General features: G+C 37.3%; 1 protein-coding gene and 1 non-coding gene across 2 annotated transcripts; both read right to left on the bottom strand.

The window, feature by feature from the left end:
- Window positions 1-12,344: 12,344 nt before the first annotated feature.
- Window positions 12,345-15,184, bottom strand: LOC132630213 (large ribosomal subunit protein uL23). The gene is made up of 4 exons (XM_060345797.1): window positions 15,089-15,184; window positions 14,957-15,017; window positions 12,809-13,172; window positions 12,345-12,599 (listed from the first exon to the last, which is right to left on the bottom strand). The coding sequence occupies exons 2-4, from the start codon at window positions 14,967-14,969 to the stop codon at window positions 12,515-12,517; spliced, it is 462 nt and encodes a 153-aa protein (XP_060201780.1). The 5' UTR covers window positions 14,970-15,017; window positions 15,089-15,184; the 3' UTR covers window positions 12,345-12,514.
- On the bottom strand, window positions 13,380-13,498 carry LOC132634547 (small nucleolar RNA snoR83). Its single transcript, XR_009580265.1, has one exon. It is a non-coding gene; the product is annotated as a small nucleolar RNA snoR83 (small nucleolar RNA).
- Window positions 15,185-22,922: the final 7,738 nt, after the last annotated feature.

The raw sequence follows: 22,922 nt of genomic DNA, 5'->3' as shown, positions 1-22,922 counted from the left end.
GCATACTGGTTTTATTTATTTTTTTGTTTATTTTAACTATTTTTTCCTTTTCTTTTGGTTTTTGTTAAATTATATGAGGGTTATTAGCTGGATGAGAATAACTGAGTGAACAGTGGATAAACCATGCAGCTTGGTATTAGTGCTTGAACTAAGCATTAGCGTACCGCAATTTTTATTGTTTCCAGCATAAATAAGTGATAATTTGATAAAATTGCTTCGTTTTTAGCCTTATTTAATTTGGGGCAGGTCAGGTTTGTCGGGTAGGTGGGTTGGGATTCGGTCAACATAGTTTAAAATTAATTACATTAGTTAATTATATGGGGTGACCAATTAAATGCTGAAATGTCATAAATGAGACGGGGCTGTTAGAAATAAGGGTATATTAGACACCATAGGTGGACGGCAGGGGTATATTAGACCCCATAGGTGGAAGGCAGGGGTATATTAGACCCCATAGGTGGACGTCAGGGGTATTTGATGGAGGGTATTTTTGTACCAATTCTAATAGTTCGAGGGTATTTTAGGCCCTTTTCCGTTTGTTCAAATGCCAATATGAAAATTTGGTGCACAAAGTGCTACATCACTAAGCATACCGGAATTTCACCTGAAGCAAAACTAGTACTTTCTAAAAAAGGGAAGAACTTTAATGCAACCAAGATATTATGAAAACCTTGTGAGTTTTCCTTATAGTCCATTAAACCAGCGCGAGGCTGTTGATCATTCCACATTAAAATTTTCATATCGAGGATGCTGCATGAGTCAGCTTGGGCTAAATTGAGCTGGGAAGAAACAAAGACTGCTATTGTTTCTTTATTTTCATTCTTTCTTTGACTCTTTTGTTGTGTGGAGATTCTAATGCTAATTTTGATGATGTTCAATTTGAAATTCCAAGTAGAAGGTGGTTTAATGTCCAAAGAGATTTAAATGTTCAGGTCGGGAATTTACGCATATGCAATCTTCAAGGGTTGTTTAATCTTTGACCTATGAAACTGCGATCCGAGAAATTATGGTGACTCCACATCAAATGCTTCTCCAACTGTGTTTACTACTTTCTTGTGACTGAAGGTGCTGATTTCACCCTGATGTTTTTGTATCTGGAGTTCCAAATGTAAGTTACTATGGCATGGAGATAAATTGTGATATTCTCGCCATAAGTTAGCTAGCATTGATTTTTAAATACTTGTTAGTTGGTTCTATGTCTGATCTGCTATTTAGTACAAATGAGTTGTGTCAATTTTTCTATGAGGCTCGAAGGTATCTATAGCTATTCTCCCTATTGTTTCAGAGCAAGTATTTAAAGGTCTCTCAATTATTCCTTTAATTATTGTATTAACGGATAAAGCTAGGCTCACATTCAGGTATAAATTTATGAATACTGCTAAATCTGAAAGAAAGATGAATACTGCTAACAAAGTCTTTTGCCTGCACAGTCTATGAGAGCTATACATTCTCTTAGCTGGGAGTTTCACTCTTTTGCTCAAGGATACTGATCTGTTGACAATATTAGCACCATTTATGATTATTGGAGTTATGAAACCTTCGAGCAACTATTTACTATGGATTGTATCCTGGAATCTGCTATTTTAGCAAAATATAGAGTCATTATTTTGTATTTGCACTCTAGGAAGTATGGAATCAAAACAAGATGCCCGAAAGCCTATCATTTCGCAATTAAGGGAAACTGATTATATTCCTAATAATGATGACATTGTAGCTTATTAGAAAGAAATAAAGATATGGCAATGCAAAAGTGAAAGAATTCTATGCATTTTATAGTAGTTATAGTTGTTACCATTACTATTTAGCGCTTAATTTAACTTCCTTCTTGCGGATGACATAAGTCAATAACCAAAGGGACTTTGTTTTTCTTTTTGCAGTTAAAACATGAAGTAATTCCAGCAAAATGTGAGTGGTGCTTACGAATGAGCTAAAATTAAAGAGGTAGTGCCTCATAGATCCCTGTTTACCATGGTATTTCTAGAACAAATGAAAATGAACCATTTTACATATTACTTTTTCCAATAATTCTGAGTCAGCTTTCCTGAAGTAGAGTTAATATTCAAGTCAACATGGTCCATGTATGAGACTAAATTGGGTACTTGAAGGACACTATAATGCTTTGGCAGGATATGCCAAGTGGAGGAAAAATACTTGCTGAGAATTTATTAGGAGGTCAGTGTTTCCAGGCTACACCTGGTTTATCTCCAATTATTTCCTCTTATTGCCTGCTGTTGGCCTCAATAATACTGAAAGATTGAAAGACTGTTAAAATGTTGATATATGATCATGCTGTAGAGTAAAATGTTGATATATGAACATGCTGTAGAGTCCACTTCTTAGAAGGATCTTTGGAAAAATACTTAAAATTGCTTATTCTAGCAACAGGTCAAGGTCTTGGAAGGGAAACTTTACCTTTTTGTTGTTCCAAAAAAAGGTCTTGCAAGGAGAACAAAACAATCCAAAGAAATTGTAAGTTAGCTTATGTTTCTTGGCAGTAGTTGCTGCTTTGTTTACTTTGGACATTGAAATTTATGATGTCTGTGGTTCAGTTTTCTTTTGTAAAGGAGGTGGAATTAGTATTGACAAGTAATTTTCATTCCCACTAATTTTTAGGATAGAAGTGGGTTACTCTGCTTGGCATCCCTGCTTGCTCGGAGTTGACAGGCTGTTGTCTTTTGAAATATATTGTACCCTTGTGACTGTCAATTCAAGCTATATCTAGAAAAAGATTTCTTGGGTCATTTTGTACTTAGCAACCTTACAATCACCCATATAGACTTTATCGTTTTGCTCTGCTACTTTCAGTTTTCCTCTGGAATTGCTGATGAGATGTGCCGCCTTTGCGCTCTATCCATTTAGTATAGTTCATTTTCTATGTAGCAGCAGCACGGCTAGGTCTTCCTTCAAGGAAAGGAAGGGGTCCAGACGTCACTGACTTTAGCAGAATGTGCAATACCAACCTACAAGATAAGACCATTGAATAACAAGCGCTATTGAGCAACTATAGAGTTCAACAGAATGCAGATAAGGGGACAAGCTTACACCATTCTTTTGTCCCCTTTGGCACACACATATTGTAGAGAAGAACCATATTAAATCCATACCATGTTGTATCATAAACACTTTTGATTACGGTAATCTATTGACTATGTTATATGGGCACTGCTTTCATTGTAATTGGAAAAAAAAAACTAGATGCCTAACATGTCGGGCCCGTGCTGTGCACGGGCGTTCTCCCTCTAGTCATTTCTATAACCTGCAGTACAGCTATAAAATGGTATACCTCATTTCTATAAGCTGCAGTACAGCTATAAAGATGGTATCATAATCATTCTTTGACTTTTAAAGCTTCAGAAAAAGAGCTCAGAAGACATTTTAGTGTGTACCAAAAGGTTAATAGTGATAAAAAGAAAAAGGGGGAAATGGAGCATAGCTATGTGTTTTTTGATCCTTAGAATTTCAATAAGGTTGCTCTTTTGAAGTCCAAGGACTTCTGTTTGGTTGGAGATGAGTTAAAGTGTGGCATTCGGGTTCAACTCCCAACAGAGACAAAAAACACTAGGCAATTTCTTCTCATCTACCTAAGCCTTGGTGGACAGAGTCAGGGGCGGAGCTAGGTAGGCTCCAGGGGGGTCATCCGAACCCTGATAGTAACCAGAAGTAGAGAACCGAAGAAATAGAACAGAGAAAGTAGTTTTACTGGAAATAGTTTGTGCAAGAATCTTAAACACAATTACACCAATAAAGTTGTCCGTATGGAGAGGACAAGACTCCAGAATAAAGTAGTTTTTGTTCTGAAAATTACCTACCCAAATAACTAATACTAATTACATATTTATAGAGAACATAATAGGATAAGACTTGCACCATGACTACAGATTAGGAATAATAACTGCTAGACCAACTGCTGGAGAAAATCAAGGGAACAGGTGCTAGACAACTGCTGTAGAAGTTATGTCTGTCCAAAACTCTTTAACTCTTTATCCTTTCATTGATATTTTCTTCTGAAGTATGTCTTGAGAGGTGGGTCGGTATCAGTGGAGCCCCCCCCCCCCCCCTGAGATGCCTTGTCCTCAAGGCAGAAAAAGGGAACTGGACAGCAAGCAAGTCATAGTCTCCCCAACTAGCCTCTTCAACAGGTCGACGACGCCATTGAATAAGTCATTCCAGAGTTGGCACTCCCGATTCTTTCACCCAACGATGCGATAAAACTTTTTCTGGTTCCACCATGAATTCCAATTCCCCCGATAGTGGTAAGGGGGGAGGGGAAGCAATATCAGAACAACCACGAGCAGGACGAAGCAGCGAGACATGAAAAATAGGATGTACCTTGGATGTCTGAGTCAGCTGCAATTCATAAGCAACAGGACCAACTTTGCGAACAATTTTATATGGGCCAAAAAATCGAGGAGATAGCTTCTCATTAGGACGTTTAGCTAAACTCTTCTGCCGATAACGTTGCAAACGAAGGAAGACAGCATCACCCACATTAAAAGATAAGTCACGCCGCTTGGAATCAGCTTGAGACTTCATTCTGGATTGAGCCTTCATGAGATTGGAACGTAGTACTGTTAACATTTGATCTCGTTCCACGAGCTGCTGTTCAAGTTCAGCAATTTTAGTTCCTCCATGAACAAAGGGATGCAAGAGTGGTGGTTCCCTCCCATACACAATCTGGAAAGGAGTCATATTGGCTGAAGAATGGTAGCCACTGTTGAAAGAGTATTCAGCCCAAGGTAGGTACTGAAGCCATGATTTTGGCTTGTCATGAGCAAAACAACGCAAGTAAGTGTCAAGGCATTGATTGACCACCTCCGTTTGACCGTCAGATTGGGGATGATATGAGGTACCCATACGAAGAGGAGTGCAACTGAGGCGGAAAAGTTCCTGCCAAAATGCACTTGTGAAAACAACATCACTATCTGAAAGAATGGAGCGAGGAAAACCATGCAACCTGACAATTTCTTTGCAGAAAACACCAGCCACTGTTTTAGCAGTAAAGGGATAAGATAAAGCAAGAAAATGGCTGTATTTGCTAAACCTGTCCACCACCACAAGAATAGTATCAAAGCCATTAGAAGGAGGAAGTCCAACAATGAAGTCTAGGGAGATGTCCTCCCAAACTCTATTAGGAACGGGCAAAGGCTGTAAGAGACCAGCTGTAGCTAACGTTTCGTACTTATGTTGCTGGCATATCAAACAATTCTGGACAAACAATTTAACATCATGCTTCAAACAAGGCCAGAAAAAAATTGCACATACCCTTTTGAGAGTTTTCAAGTAACCTCCGTGCTCTCCTGTTGGAGAATCATGTGACTCTGCTAAAATCTTGGCTTTGAGCTCAGGATAATCAGGAATAACCAGCCGAGATTTGTAGTAAAGATGGTTAGTAGACAATGAGAAATTTGGATGAGCCGACGGATCATAGGAAAGTTGATCCCGAATCTGCTTAGTATGTGGATCATCTTCAATTGCTTCTCTCAAATCACTGAAATATAATGGAATAGGCATCACCAAAGTAAAAAAATCAGCATGTTGAGGGCGACGAGATAAGGCATCAGCTCCTTTGTTTTCACTTCCTGACTTATAGACAATAGTGAAATCAAAAGGCAATAATTTAAACAACAAGCGTTGCTGTTCAGCAGTAGTCACCCGCTGACTCAAGAGGTACTTTAGGCTGCAATGATCAGTAGTGACAATAAAATGCGGACCCAAAATATAGTGCTTCATTTTTGCGGTGCAAGGACCAAAGCCAGCAATTCACGGTCATAAGTAGATTTAATGCGATTAGAAAAGGAAAATCCCTTACTAATTGGATGGCTCTGTTGCAGTAAAATAGCCCCTACTTCATCAGATGAAGCATCACACTCAACTGTAAACTGTTGAGTAAAGTCGGGAAGACGAAGCACCGGTACTGATGTCAAGGTCCTCTTAAGATTTTGGAAAACCTCTTCTACTTGTGCATTCCAGAGAAAAGCATCTTTCTTGGTCAATTCCGTTAAAGGGCGAGCTATTATCCCATAGTTCTTAACAAAGCGCGGGTAATAACCCAAGAAACCTCGAAGTTCCTTGACATTCTTTGGAACAGGCCATTCCAACACTGCAGATATTTTTTCTGAATCCACGGCTACTCCATCTCGGGAAATCACATGACCCAAAAAACCAACTTTGTGTTGTCCAAACAAACACTTTTTTGGATTAGCAAAAAATGAATTAACTTAAAGAAGATGAGCTGTTTGAAGGTGTTGTTGGTGTGTTTATGGGTCAGGGCTATAGATCAGAATGTCATCAAAGAACACTAGGATGAATTTTCTAAGGTATGGCCTGAAAAGATCATTCATGGCGGCTTGAAATGTGGATGGTGCATTGGTGAGCCCAAAAGGCATTACGAGAAACTCATAGTGGCCTGAATGAGTACGGAAGGCAGTTTTATAAACATCACCAGGTTGGACACGGATTTGATGGTACCCTGAACGAAGATCAATTTTGGAGAAAATAGTGGATCCATGTAACTCATCCAGTAACTCATCAATATTGGGTATGGGATGTTTGTCAGGTACAGTGATTTTGTTAAGGCTATGGTAATCCACACAAAACCTCCAAGAATTATCTTTCTTTTTCACTAGCAAAACCGGGCTAGCAAAGGGACTTGAACTGGGACGAATGAAACCAGATTCTAATAAAGCAGCAACTTGGTTCTCAATTTCAGTCTTTTGGCCATGTGGATAACGATAAGGTCTGATGTTTGGAGGTTTTGAATTTGGTAACAGAGGAATAGCATGGGAATGTGCTCTAAATGGTGGAAGAGCTGTTGGTTCAGAAAACACCAACTGAAATTCATCTAGAAGTGTTTGGATTGGATTACCTAGTGTATCTGATAACATGTTAAAAGACTGGAGGGAAGCCGTGGCGGAATTTGTGGATCTCACCCCTTGCAGTTTGTAACGTTTCCCTTCCCAATTGATAATTATGAACATATCCGTCCAGTTAGCTTGAATAGTATTGAGAGAAGCTAACCATTTGATACCAAAAACCAAATCAGCCCCTCCAATTGCAAAAGGGTAGTAATCCTGATTGATGGTAAAACTCGGCAATTGAATCTGAAGATTCCGGCAAACTTTATTGCAGCGTATGATGTCCCCATTCCCTATTTGCACACCGAATGTCGGAACTATCTCTACTGTAAGTTTATGCTCCTCTACAATGGATTCAGCCACAAAATTATGTGTGGAACCACTATCGACAAGTATTAAAATCTTTTGATGGTTGATTTCACCCTGAAGCTTCATTGTAGCACCAACTGACTGTCCCAAAATGGCATGGAAAGAAATTTCAGCAATGTCAGTTTCTTGAGGGTCACCAATGACTGTTGCATTGACCTCGTCAACATCTTCCAATTGATCTCCTGTAAGTTCCATGAGAGATAGTTTCGGAGATTTTCATCTATGGTTGGGTGCAAATTTCTCATGGCAACGATAACAAAAGTCCCTGTGCCATAAGATTTCTCCTCTCGGAATCCCATGTTCGCGTTTGAAGAGGTTGGGAACCGGTTGGGTTGGAAGAAAAATTGCTGCGTGAATTTTGATGTGGAGAAGAAGAAGCAGCGTTGTTCTGAATGTTTTTAACAGAGGGCAATGGGTTTTGTATAGTTGGTCTGTTGGTTGGTGTCCAATTGGGCCCTCTATTGTTGCGAATTGGACCTAACTTATTCTCAAATTCAAGTGCCAAACTCATAGCCCTGTAAACTGTTCTAGGCTTGTGAATCCTAACATCAGATTTAAGTTCTTCCTTTAGCCCATTCAAAAATACCCCTAAGAGACAGTGATCTGGCCAGTTTGTGACCCTAGATGAACGCTTTGCAAATTCTTGATGATACTCTTGTATAGAACCTGTTTGCTGAATGCTACAAAGATGCTCGTTTGGATTTTGGAACTCCACAGGACCATAATTTTCCTGAAATGCTTTAACAAGCTCTTCCCAATAAAGCAAAGTTCTCTCACGATTTATCCAAGAGAAGAGGTCAAGAGCATCGCCATCCAGATACATCGCTGCAATGTCAACTTTGTGTTCCTCTGGAGTTTGATAGTAGCAAAAATATTTTTCTGCTTTCAAAATCCATCCTCTGGGATCACCTCTTTCAAATCTGCGGAATTTCATCTTTGTGTGTGGCCTCCGGAAGAATTTTTAGGCCACGTATGTTGCTCAGACCCTTCACTTTCGGTGCTGCACCCGTGTCGACACGACATGGGTGTGGGTTTGGGTGTGGGATCCGTACCCGATCTAGCCAACCAATTTTGGATACTTTTATCAATTAGAAATTCTGGACAGATTCAATGATTTCTTTAATCAAACCTAAAGCTAAGGTGAAATTGAAGAAAATGGAATACCTTGTATATAAAAATTTCTATGTCACTTTGTTTCCTTTTATCTCCTTCGTGGACTCTCCTCTTGTTGTTTCCTTTTATCTCCTTCGTGGATTCTCCTCTTGATCAATATTTTTTCCTCAAGTTTTCGACATAATATTCCATAATTTAGGTTTTATAACTCTATTTTTAGATATTCGAATTTTTTTAGCCAAATCCCCGCACCCGTATCCATAATTGGATCCGTATCCCCGAATCTTAAAATTTAGATCATGAAGGATCCGACATCTAGATTTGCACCCGTATCGGACACCTGCACCAGAGTCTGAGTAACTTAGGCCACGCTGGACTGTCAATGTCTTCTTCCACTTCCTGCCAAGCAGATTTTCCTCCATTGTGGGTGTGGTGATTGGTTTCCTCTTGTTGGGTGCGGCCAGTCTGGGCTTTTAATGTAGCAACTTCTGCTGCCAGCGAATCAATCGTATGTAACTTTGATGCTATGGCAGATAATTGCTGGGCAAGAGATTCAACATTGGGACCGTCTTCTTGAGAATTAGAAGATCTGGTATTAACCATGTTGGATCGATCTGCTCTGATACCAAAACTGATAGTAACTAGAAGTAGAGAACAGAAGAAATAGAACAGAGAAAGTAGTTTTACTGGAAATAGCTTGTGCAAGAATCTTAAACACAATTACACCAATAAAGTTGTCCGTATGGAGAGGACAAGACTCCAGAATAAAGTAGTTTTTGTTCTGAAAATTACCTACTCAAATAACTAATACTAATTACATATTTATAGAGAACATAATAGGATAAGACTTGCACCATAACTACAGATTAGGAATAATAATTGCTAGACCAACTGCTGGAGAAAATCAAGGGAACAGTTGCTAGACAACTGCTGTAGAAGTTATGTCTGTCCAAAACTCTTCAACTCTTTACCCTTTCGTTGATATTTTCTTCTGAAGTATTTCTTGAGTGGTGGGTCGGTATCAAACCCCCTCGGCGAAAAATTACAGTGTATATATAAGGTTAAAATTATTTTCTTATGTATATATAGTAGATGTTGAACCCCCTTGGCTTTTTCATGTATTTACTTCTTCATATTTTTTAACCCCCTAGGTGAAAATCCTAGCTCCGCCATTGGACAGAGTTACTCGATGGAATAGTCTAGGTGCGGTCAAGATGGATTGGGCACCGCTGTTATCAAAAAAGAAAAAAAGTTAGGTGTGGGCATTGTTCCGTCAGATGTGCCGCATTTTGATGATGGGTTAGGTGGTGGCATTTTCTGTCAGATGTGCAGAAAATAATACCCATGCAGGATTCAATAGCTACCCTTAACCAGGGGCGATTTTAGGCACTATTTTTGGAGCACTTGAACACATGATCTCGCCATAAAACTAGGTATTTTATGTATATATTTTCTAAAATTAGTATTACCTAATGGAACACATACTACAAAAGATTAAATGGTGCACTTGGTTGAAAGTTCAGTTATTTACCTAGGGGACTAGGGATCAATTCCCGCTTAATATATTTTTTCCTTCTTTTTTTTAGTGGTGAACCCATGCTCCAGAAATCCTAGATTCGCCTCTGCCCTTAACCATTTTGATTGTTTGTGAATGTTATCTTGAAGTCCTTCTTGTTATGTCTTGACATATTGATTTTGGTTGTTTATTACGTAACACCATAGATTATAAGTGGATCACTTTCTCTTGTTTCCGTTTCTTTTGGAGGGAATTTATGTCTAGATATTGACTTTCGGTTGTTTTATTCCCTAGTATATTGCTTGTTGAAGATTTAAGGATAATACTTTCTTTGGATTATTACCTGATTGTGATCTCTTCTGTTTGTCCTAGTTTGGTGCTAATGTCATGCTGGATGACTGGGAAGAGAATTTGGCTGTGATTACTACAAACAGAACGAAGGATGACAAACTGGTGCTTATTCACTTGGCGGTTCTTTGTGGAAAGAGAGGAGTAATGTATGCCTTATGCCTTGCTTTTCTTTTATATTACTCTCATTCAGTGGATTTCCTTTAATTTGTTGTCTGCTTCTTACATACATTTTCTTTTAAAAAACAATGATCTAGATTGTTGCATCATACATGTGCTATTTAAGAAATTTATTTATGATTTTCTCTTTGATCCAGGTATAGGATTTTGGAAGGCATTGTTGGGAGGCTGCCAGATTCACTTGAACGCAAAGATAGGGGAATATGCTGCTGGAAAGTTATTGGGATTTGCCCTTTGATCCAGGTATAGGATTTTGGAAGGCATTGTTGGGAGGCTGCCAGATTCACTCGAACGCAAAGATAGGGGAATATGCTGCTGGAAAGGTATTGGCTTTAGAGCCCGGAGATGTTTCATCATATGTGATGCTCTCGAATGCGCACTCTGCTGCTGGTAGATGGCAGAGCCTGTCGATTTTAAGGAATGAAATGAGGGGAAAAGGGTTGAAGAGGGTCCCTGGTTGTAATTGGGTTGAAATCAAATGCAAAATTCATGTATTTGTTACTGGAGACGAGACATGACCACAAGCCTGAGATTTATGAAGTTCTTGGGTACTTCCTCGAGCATGCAATGAAGAGCCAAGAAACTGATCTTCTTCAAGAATTTTGATATACAGCTCCACACTTCAATGTCCCGCAGATACAGAAGGGAAAACGAAGCTGTCATTCTTACCACCTTGTAATTCTTTATGTACAGCAGCATAGCTGCATAGGCATCATCAATGAACTGTAAAAATAAGTCTGAGGCTATACCTAGTCAACTTTCTTGAGACAACGAGGTAAGATGAGCTACGATAAGTTAAATGGGGAGAAAGACGTATTATGGTCTTGATGAATGATTATGCCACAGGCACACGGTTGCTTCAGTGCCATGAAAGATGCTGTCAGTTGTAGCCAATCTAATAGGCTCAAATAATGCAGTTAGACTCGTGTGTACTGTGGCATCTGAACAAAGGTCAGAACCCACACTTAAAAAGAATTGCCAAGTGCTGTAAGCTGCAGCACTTTTGCTAAAGATATGATCAACTTCACTTCTTTGCTTACTTCAAAGCACTGGTATTTGCTACACTGCCCAGTGAAGCAGTTATGTACAGGTTCATCACTGAAATGTAATTACAAAATGATGGTTAAATGATTGTCCACCTTGTAATTCTTTATGTACTGCAGCATAGGTATCAATGAACTGTAACAATATGTTAGAAGCTATAATCAGTTAAACGGTTGAGAAAGAGGTTTTTGATAAAATGATTGTCCCATACAGTTGCTTAGTCCCATAAAAAATGTTCACACCAGTAGCCGATATAGTAGGCTCGAATGATGCAGTTACTCATATACTGTGGCATCTGAACAGAGGTCAGAACTCAGCCACAAAAGGAATTGCAAAGTGCTAGAAGCTGCTGCAACAAAGATTTACCAAAACCAGCTTTAAAAAGGTCGACTGCAGTTATGCACATAATGTTAAGATGTGACTTGTGAGGATATCTAGCAATCGGTGAGTACAGATATTATCATCACTTCTTTTCTCACTTCGAAGCAGAGTTAAATGACATTTTAGTCATTACAAAATTATTGGTTAAATGATACTTGTAAGTGCTATACACCATGATACCGCTTCGCAGGCTATATTCTTGTGTTGTACAAAAGCTTGTATGATGATTTTACCAATAATGTTGGGGAAAAAAATTGTACCAATAATGTTGTTTACCAAGGAAATGACCATAGTACTCGCTAATAACCATACAAAGACACTGAAAAGTCCTCAGGTCTTTAGTACATCCGTTATAACTATTCCATCAGCATGTGGTTTAAAAACCAAAAGATAAACACATGAAAATGTGTTCTTTTCATCCAAACAATTACGCAACCCAAAAAGTAAATCAATAAGGCGTAAAGCCAATGCACGGCTGACATTCTTCTTGACCCTTTCGACTCTTGAGATTTAGGATCATAGGAACCTCTTCAGAAAAATTTAAGAAACAAAATTAGAGCATTTCTCTTATAATAGAAATATGGAACAAAACACGTCTCTGAAATGCAAAATTTAGAATTCAAAACACAAGGCACTTCCATTCAAGTGTTTCCAGAAACTCAAATCAAAATATTCTAAATTCTCGTAAAATTCTAAACAGGTAACTAATTTAGATGATCCCGATTTTGTTGGCAACATCCAAAGCATCATAGTCTGGAGTCAACCTAACATATGCCTTCTTAGTACCATCAGGCCTGAAAAGGGAACATAAGAAAGCAGCTTAGAAAGGAATACAATTCAAAGAAATATAATTGTCCTTAAGCTGGTTGACATTCTGCTATCAATTGGCATGATGGTCGATGACAACCAATTTTCATCTCAAAGTATCACATATATGATACACCTTTGAAATTTATCATTTAAGACTGTTATGGAGCGAAGAGCGGTACAACAGGAAACATACCTGATCAAGGTGTTGATTTTCTTTGTCTGAATGTCATACATCTTCTTCACGGCATCCTTGATCTTCTTTTTATCAGCTTTGATGTCCACAATGAAAACAAGGGTGTTGTTGTCTTCAATCTTCTTCATCGCAGACTCGGTGGTAAGAGGATACTTTAGGATAGCATACTGATCAAGTTTGTTCCTTCCAGGTGCGCTAACACGAGGATACTTGGGATTTCTGTCCTTCTTCAAAGTCTTAGGACGGTGGAATGTGACTTTTGTCCTGATCTTTTGTGACTTCTTCTTGAAGGTTGATCCTGACTTGACAGCCTTGGCAGCTTTGACGGCTTGAGCCTTAGGGTCTGACTTTTTGGTCGAATCAGCTGCAATTGCAGTTTAAAATTAGAGTTTAGTATTAAGATTTTATTAGTAAAAGGCAGGAAATAAATCAACCTTCACTCTTCAAATCAATACTAACAAGTACTATTATTGATTTTCCCTCCTAGCATATTTAGAACCCATATTATTATCTACACAGCCCTAACCTCAATGTTTTGTCCTAGTCTTTTTTTATCAAGACAGATAAATTTATGTGTATGGAGAGGTACTATTGAAACACCCCCTGAAAAAATAAAGGTGTTATCAGCGAACTCCCAATATCAATATATGCCTCCCATGAATCAAATAAACAGAGTAGTTTATTTGGGATTATGAAGGCAATATTTTTTTGTCCTAGTCTTAATGAATTACCTCCTGCAGCTCTCAAGCCTTTAGGTAGCCAGATGTTAGAATCTCCCAAATCAGAATATTGACTCTTATACTAACCCTAGTGATTAAATAATTGACAGTATAAAGCAGGCCAAGTAAAATAATTCAAACCTAATAAAGAATATCTTTCTCAAACCAAAAAAGAGAGTCTCAAAATTGCAAAACTATCTACAAGAACTAGTCTCCCATTTCGTCAAACTTCTCGAACCTATTAACGGTCCACTTTCCATAGACAGCAACAATCAAGGCGCTTATTCTATTAGTCTCGAAAAAATCCTGAAATGCACCAATTATACAAAAAGCCCCCTACTTCCACCTCTCTACTCAATTAATCAGGCTTTTTTGCAAATATTAAAGCTCCAGTTGCTACTAAAACCATACGCATGACAGGTTTTCAAATAATTTCAACAAAATGCAGCAACACCATGCAATAAGACTATTCATTTTCCGCCCGATCACCAAAAACAATAAAAAATAGAATAAGGTTTTAACAGCTTCAACCAAGCATTATCTTATTACAAGCTGAAATCCACACAACAGTAAAGCTGCTACTACTACTACTACATCTAACAAACGATACAAATCCTCAGTATATTCGTGCCCTTGCCAGAAATAATAACAGAAAAGCTGAAATCTGTATTCAAAAGTCCAACCAAAGGTAGGGCTAAGGTCTGCGTATACTCTACCCTCCCCACACCCCACTTGTGGGAATACACTGGGTATGTTGCTGTTGTTGTTGTTGTTGTTGTTGTTGCTGTTGTTGTAATATCATAGATTAGAGCTAACTCCAATCATTAGTTATAAAATTGCACAAATAACAGACAACATTTTTTTTTACATCTCCAACAACAAAATAGACATGCTCAGCACATATTCTTTTGGTTGACAAATATAGCCTCGTTGTCAACCAGGTCTTTTTACAAATCCTTAGAATATTCATGCCCTTGCTACAAAATATAACAGAAATAATGAAACCTTTTTATTTCAAATGTGTTACCAACACCAGTTATACAACAAAAAAATATCTAAGTCCAATAGATTAGTCATATCATTGCACACATAAGACAATAACTTTTCATTCCAAGAACATAACAAACATATTCTGCACATCTCAAAGTATATCAAAATCAATTTGACAGATTAGAGCTAAGTCCAATAATGTCATGTTATCACACATAAATACAACAACTTTTCACATTTCCAAAAACATAACAGACATATTCTGCACATACCCTTAAACATATCTCAAAATTAATTTCACAAAGAAAATCACAGATTAGAGCTAAGTCCAATAATTAATAAAACTATTGCACACATAAAGACAACAACTTTTCACATTTCTAAAAGCACAATAACCATACACATCATATATCTTAAATAAATCTCCAAGAAACTGTACCTTTAGGAGCCATTTGATTAGATACAATTCTGAAAGCCTCCAACAAGTTCACCAACCTTACCTACAAATAAATAAATTATTAAGATTTAGGGTTTTATGAAATTCGGGTTTCAGTGTTACTACAGAAAATACCTGAGAGAAAAAGAGCTGCTCAGTTGATTAGGGTTTTGCTTTGGAGAAGTAACAAGCCTTATTTATAACAGGGCTCAGCTTAACGTAATGTTTGAAGCCCAATATTAAGCAAATACACGAGGCCCATATATGGGTGCTTTAACCAAAAGCCCACATAAAATAACAATCCATTTACATGAAGAAATTGCACGGTTTGGCCTTCAAAATGGAATTTATGTTAGGATGCGGGGCATAACTTGTGAGATATTATTATACGAAAATATGTATACTCCCCAAAAAAAGTTATTTGATATGAGGGGAAAGAATTAAAGACCAGCACAAAATAGGGACGTAAGTGCAAATGACCCATTTACAACACAAAACATTGTAAAAATCAGTCTTGATGGCTAGTTTTTCCTTGGAATGCTTGTTAATATTTTGGAGTCTGTTTGGCCAAATCGTAAAACTTGTTTATTTTGAGAAGTATATATAGCTTTTCAGAAAAACACTTTTGGTTAAAAGTAATTTGTGTTTGGTCAAGTCATTTGAGAGTCTCTTTTTTAGTACTCCCTCCATCCTTATTTAATTATTTAAGTTTCTTACTTTCTTTTTTGATTTATCTCAAAAACAGTATCTCTTTCTATATTTAGTAAGTTGACAAATCAAACATCGTATGTAACGACTCGTTCGATCGTTAAGACTTTTTTGACTATTTTACCCTTTGGACCCGTTTCCGAGGTCATCGGACGGGTTTTCGTGTGATTTTTGGCAACTTGAGCCTTTAAGTGAAAATAGTTTGACTCAAAGTTGACTTTTGAGTAAACGGACCTTTTTCGAAATTTCATCAATTCCGAGAGGTCCGGATGATCATTTATGACTTGGTGGTATGTTCGGTTCAGTTCCCAATGCATTTGGTAGCGTTTTGGGATTTGGGTTGGAAAGTTGGCTTTAGGCTATTAGGGGTTGACTTGGTCAAATAGACCTATGTTTGAAATTCCGAGGTCGCAAGTGGATTCGTAGCGCGTTTTTATGTATGTCTGCATATTTGTTTTGTATCTGTGGGGCCTCGGGTGATAGTCGAATTTCGGGTTGGGATTTGTTAAACCATGATATTTTTCCGGTGTCTGGTGCGCGCCGCAGCAGCACCAGAGCAGCCGTAGCGGTTCCGCTATAGCGCCGGACCACCGGCTATAGCGGATTGTGGGAGTTCATAGCGAGCAGCTATAGCGGTTGGCCATCCGCTCCGCTGTAGCGGTAAGGGTACCGCTATAGCGTCCCTTCGATTTTAAGTTGTGACCGCCATGGGGGGCCTTTGGCCGCCACAGCGCATGCGCTGCAGCAATCATCACAGTTATTTTTCCCTTATCTCTAAAGTTAAAACCCTTATCACTTCCTCTCGTTACTTTCTAAGCATATTGGGCCGATTTTGAGAGCTTTTAACCAAATTCTTCATAAAGGTAAGATCCTTGGCCTTAGAATGTCTTACTTTCCCTTCCTAATCATTAATCCATGCTAGAAATCACTAAAATCAAAGAGGAAAAGTTGAGTTTTATGGGAAATTCTTAAAATGGGTTTTAGACTTCATAAGTTGAAATTGTTGATGAAATTGGCTAGTATAACCATAGATTTTGAGTTATTCGTTATTATTAAGCTTGTATCTTCCATTATTAAGGGTCAATTTATGGATTAGAAAGTTAGGGTTAATACCCAAATTTGGGAGTTTTACTTTAAATCGGAATCTAGCTTAATCTTGAGTTAATCTAGCAATTCTTTAATGGGTTTCGATCATTTAGACTTGAATTGCATGTTCCACCTTAGAATTTTCCATTTTACCCTTGTGGACCTGTTTCCCTAATTCCCATAAGTTGAAATTGACCTAATTAGAAGCTTAGCAATATGGGTGTTATTCTTCGTGATTTCTAATCTAGATTATGTTATAACTAGTCTTTGAGTATTTAGAGGCACTAAGGAAAGGCAAGGTCAAGGTTCGACTGTTCGAGGCTCCGATTCGGCATTTCAGGTAGGTTACGACTTACCTTTCTGTTAGATCTTGGTTAGCGAATCATACGTAGTATTAGGAATTGTTGGAGAAATCATGTACACCTTCGGGTATGAAGTTGGGATGGAATTCTTAGATTGGTACTGTTGATTGTGGCTTGTCGCCTGGTTATGTTCTATTTGGTTTTGTGGACTTAGGTGTTCGGGCTTGTGGCCTATTAGTAACTCCAGATAGCGATTACTATATGATTTGGAGGATTCTATGCACTATGAGAGACTAGTTGGAAGGAAAATAAAGTTATGATATTGAGGTTGTTATTGTGTTGTTGTGATATGTGTCCATGTGTGGCACGAGCATTCATTTATCCATGCTGTCATTATTATGCATTTGCTTATTGGTTCTTATATATATAGGGATCGGGTTGCGCGCCGCAACACTTACTTAGATTGGGTTGCACGTACCGCAACACTGACTTGGGTCGGATTGCACGTTCCGCAACACTGACTTTTGGATCGGGCTGTGCGCCACAGCAGGTACATAGAGTTAGCGATCCCCCATGGGTCATGACTATCAGAACGTAGACATCGTCCGCTCGAAGCGTGTGTGTATCACTGCATTGCATTACATTTGCATACGTATCGTCTTATATTATTGTTGTTTGGCATTGATATTGATGGGCTGGTGATATTATGGGATCGATAGTGGTTCTTATGGTTATGCTTCAGACTTGTGATGGATTTGAGCTAAGATGTTGGCTTGGTACTGAAATTGCAATACTTGGACCGTGTTGAGTTATATTTGTTTGTGAGCATGCTTATATTTCAATTCCTTATTACGCATATGTTATCTAACTGTTGTCGGTTTATGATACCTACTCAGTACTGTGGTTTTGTACTGATACTACCTTGTTGTACTTTTTTTATCAGTTCAAAGTACGCAGTTAGAGAGTCGTTCACTCCTCGAGGCTGATCCCGAGGCTTCCTGACAGAGTTTCCAGGGTGAGTATGCTAGATGGATTCCGTCGCCCGGAGATTCCTCTATTTACTTGTCTTTACTACTTCCAAGATAGTATTCCTACGTTGAGATATTGTTGACTATTCCAGACTTGTATTATGATTAGTAGCTCTTGTACTATTCAGACCAGATTTTGGGATTGATGTATCTTCCGCACTTGTAGTATTTATTATCTATACTAGACCTATTATATTATTATTATTGGTTGTTGAATTCATTTATTTGCTATTGGTTGTTGATTAAGGGACATGTTCGCCTACTGAGGTGGGAATTGCTAGGTGCCCGCACGTTCCCTAGTTGGGATGTGACATCGTACATGGCAAGTTTAAGACCATAAGATTCAAATTACATTTTAGTACATTAAAAACATCTTTAATCTATGACCACAAGATTCAGAAGTCTTTTTTATTTCTTAAATTTTGTGCCCAATCAAACTAAGATACTTAAATTGAGACGGAGTGAGCAACTGATAAGTAGATTGTTTTTAGCCAATCTTTTCAAAAAATATTGTCGAGTGTCAAATTACGAAAAAAGACAATTAACATGGTACGTTATACTATTAGGACTATTTACTGAGAAAAATTATGTTAAATGCTTATAACGAAAGCCTATTAAAACTTATATATTCGGCCACACTTATTTTTGTGATGATAATCAAAGCAAAGTAAAATCATTTTTTTTGTGGTTAAAAAAAAAGTGACTTTTGTATACTGAACATAAATATACATGGCCATCCAGGTAACACTCAGGAAAAGATGTGTAGAGTCATATTTGCAAAATTTTTTTAAAAGGGAGACAAAGTTTAAACATAGACATCAGAGGGACATATAATGAACTTCTCTGACATCAACTCATGGCTTTGGTCCATAATTTATGGGTAATGTTTATTTGTAGCGCCTGTTTTTATTAGCTAATAGATACATAATATGTGTTCAATTTGTATATCTTTTCATTAATAATAATTAATTATAATATTTTTTATATCATTAAATTATTTTATGATAATAATTTAATATAATTTGATAAAAGTATTGGGTACGAATAAAATTTTATCATAAATTTATAAATAGATCGTGTGTGTGTGTGAGGTTTCGGATACGGAGCAATATTTTCATAATTTGAAAGATTTAGAAATAGATCAGGACCATTGATCTTAGGATTGATGTTTGTCATCTAAAACTATAATTAAATCAGATGGCTCGTAAGGACTTTGATCGATCTTAATTTTAATGCTTTGACATCTTTAAACTTAATATGTCAATATATTTTATACATATTAATTTATTCGGTATGGTTCTATTTTATTCGGAACAATTATAAATTTAGATAGTAATATTCAATCACATTTGAAAATTTAACAATCGGTTCCGTACGACTCAGTTCAATTGATTCACTAGATATTTAAAAAAAAAATCATTGACACCCCTTACACTTAGGGGTCATTTGGTAATTGGTTAGAGTTATGCATGTATTAGTAATACATGGATTAGTTATGCAAGAATCTTTCAAAATTCGAATTTTCTACTCACACTGTTATACCCTATTTTAACCGGAGTCAAAATAGTTTACAACATCCCGATAATTCCGGGGTTAATTAAAGTTAAGGGAGTCGCCACCTAATTATTTATGGTGAATTAGGGCACGTAAGGTTAATTAGAGTAATTATTAAAGTTAACTCCGTTTTAATGTCTACGAAACCAAAAAGATCTAGGTAAGGGTTCAAACTAATCTAAAGGAAAGGTATTAGACACCCTTTAAAATCCATTAACAATGGTTAACCGACCGGACTTATGTTAATTAAAAAAAGAATAAATTTAAAGTGTAAAGCAACTAAGACACTACTAAAAGGAACCTTAGAGTGTTGGTTTCAAATTGTAAAAAGATCAAATCCTTTGAGTTTGCCAAAAAGTTGATTGAAAGATTAGGTATCAAGTGTAGATATAAATATGAAATCTCACGGTATTTTGAAAATAACTTATAATTAGACATTTTTAATTTGTAAAGCAAACGATATGCTGAAAAGTGACCAAAGGACAAATTGATTTAAAACACGATCTGGACAAGGTTAGGAGCAAGGATCTAGTTAGGACAACGAATATCGACTTATGCGTTATTTCAAGTTGAACATCTTTGAAAATTACTTCTTTTAAAGGAAAAGGCCATTTGAACTTGAAAAGAGAAAACCAAATATTGGGTTGTTGATTTTAATCTCTAAACTTAAGTCACATTCTATATGATAAAGAAAAATTATTACAGCTACTGCCCTCAGGGACGTGTACTGCTATATGTGCTAAAAATTACTCCTTAATTACTAGTTATAGATGGAATTTAGCATGACTAAATCAAACCAATTGTTAGTCTTCTTGTTCAACAAATATCACACAAGCAAATAGAGACAAACAAACCAACAAAACGGAACAAGCTAATGGAACACTCAGCCGAGTGTCAACGTTTCCTGTGCAACTCGAACATGGAGGAAAAAAAAGGCGCTACAGCAGCTTATGGCAAGCAGTAGGCTTAGGCCTTAATTGTGTCAAATGTTTGCCTAAGAGACGCGGCAATTCGTCACAGAGAAAACAACAGCGATAAGCAACACTATCTCGTGAATGTGGCAGCAAGATCGTCGAGCAACTCAAGGATGTTTGGGATTCGAAATTCCCAGTTCATGCAAAGAAAGAAAAGAAAATAAGAGTAAGAAGAGTTTAAACGAAAGTCGTATATCAACACAAACCAGTCTAATATACACCAAGTATATCAAGCTATATAAAAGACATACTTACCGCGTATACTAAAAACAGACAAAATATACATGCGCTTATACGCTTAATGTACTTAATGTATACACAACCTTCATTTAAAGCTATCAAAGGGGACTTATACTTAGTCAAGATAGGCATCAAATATGCACAGAAAAGGGGCAACAAACAGTGGTGCACTAATCTGGTTAGAACAAATGATAACATTATAACAAGTGTCCAGTGGTGAGGTCATGAGCATTTGGTGTAGATTTAAAGTGGTTAAAGCTGAGTTTTTTAAATGCTTAGATTCTTTGAATCTATTCTGAGATTTGACCATATTGAACAATGTAGATATACAAAGACAACTAAACACTTTGAAGCGAACATCGTTTCAACATGACAACTCTATTGACCGAGAACCAGGTATATATCTATACTCAGATGCAACTCTGTAGTACTAAATAACAACTCTGAGTCACATGCAAATCAAGTGAATCATCAAACATGTTTTTTTAAAATATCTAAATATTCTCGGCAATTTCAACTGGACAGTATATCAAGGTTGGCACAACATTTATCAAACTATTCATTCACATAGCTAGACAATTGCCAAATGGGCAGTACTCAAGAGGAAACAGGAAATAATGTGCTCTTCCACACATTTCTGGGTTTATCCAACATATAAATACACACATACTTAACATACATATGCTGAGTTTAATTCATTAACATCACTAAATTAATCAAAACATGCGGGTAAATCCAGATAATTTAGGAAGCAGGGGGTATAAACCACACGTAAGTATCCATCACATGCTATACTTCAATCTTATTTAAACCATGTAACAAGTGTTTAAAGATTAAGCATAGTGTTAAAATGGCATGTAAGTGGACTTATACTTGGCTAAAGATTAACTAATTGACAGGCTAATCCTATATTAACAAAACATATAGTTAGATCCGGACAATGAACTAATCGTCAAAACCCAAAAAAACTAGATTTTTACTACATTATACACTCCACTTAAATAACTTGTACAATAACCAAGTTCAGATTCAAACAAGACACTCATGACCATACTAATATTGTTCAAACAAACAAAAAGAGGACCAGATCATCCACGAAACAGCATATGCATACTAACTTAAATCACACAAGGACTAAACCAACAACCAGCCCTTGATATGATCAAACAGGAATTAAACATGCCTAAACTAATAATTAGACAATTAATCTGACTGCATAGGAAACATAATTAACTCAAACATGCATACGCCAGTAATTCGACACACACAACCCTCAAGTAGGCAAAATACCGAAATAAACTAAAAGAAAGAAAGTCACCTCTTTCGGGTGCAGTGAACAGGGTTTCAGTCTCCGATTTATACTCGACTCCAAAGTAATAGCAGAATTGGTAAGAGTGAACACTTAATACTTCAAAAAATATTTCGAGATACAGTGATTGAAAAATGTATATCTTTCAAAAGGGGGTTTAGGTGGTTGAAAAAGAACTCCCTCAAAATGGGTAACAAAATGAATATTTATAGTAGAAATCCCTAGGGTTTCGTTTGAATTCCAGATTCTTGGCTCCAAACAAAAGTTCATGGAGCCGTTTGAATTCAAAAATTTTAATCTCCAAAGCTGATTTGTTTCAGAAAATTCAGAAAGTACTCTTGGCCATTTGTGTTGACCCGAGCGTTGAAGATAGGGGAGAGGAAGATTGCACGAAAGTGGGGGCAACAGGGATCTGCCATTGTTGTGAGCAACTAAACCTTTGTTAAAAAAAAGAAAGGGATGAGAGAGAGAGGAAAGGGAAAGGAAAGAGGGGTGCGTGGCTGCTTTAGTCCAAAAATGGGGTGGCAAAGTCTGTGAGGGTGAAAGGGGATTAGGTTTTTGCTAAATGGAAGGGAGAGAGAAGAGTGGAGAGAAGGGCTGAGCAGAGGGGTGCGGCGCTTTGTTTTATTAGGGTAGATGATGGTGAAATAGACGACGTGGGCCGGTCGGGTCAGGTAATGGAGTAATGGGCTAGACTGTTGGGCCATTTATTTGGCTGGTCTAAAAGAGTTTTGTGGGCTGGTCATTATCCGAATTTTAGTCCTTTCT

Source organism: Lycium barbarum, chromosome 3 (assembly GCF_019175385.1).
Source record: "Lycium barbarum isolate Lr01 chromosome 3, ASM1917538v2, whole genome shotgun sequence".
NCBI classification, from domain to species: Eukaryota; Viridiplantae; Streptophyta; class Magnoliopsida; order Solanales; family Solanaceae; genus Lycium; species Lycium barbarum.
Note: the sequence above shows the minus strand (reverse complement) of the source record. Positions and strands in the feature narration are given on the sequence as shown.

Coding starts and splice junctions, on each gene's coding strand:
- LOC132630213 (XM_060345797.1), bottom strand. Junction 12,600..12,808: donor AAAATCAACACCTTGATCAG/GTATGTTTCCTG, acceptor TTCCCTTTTCAG/GCCTGATGGTACTAAGAAGG.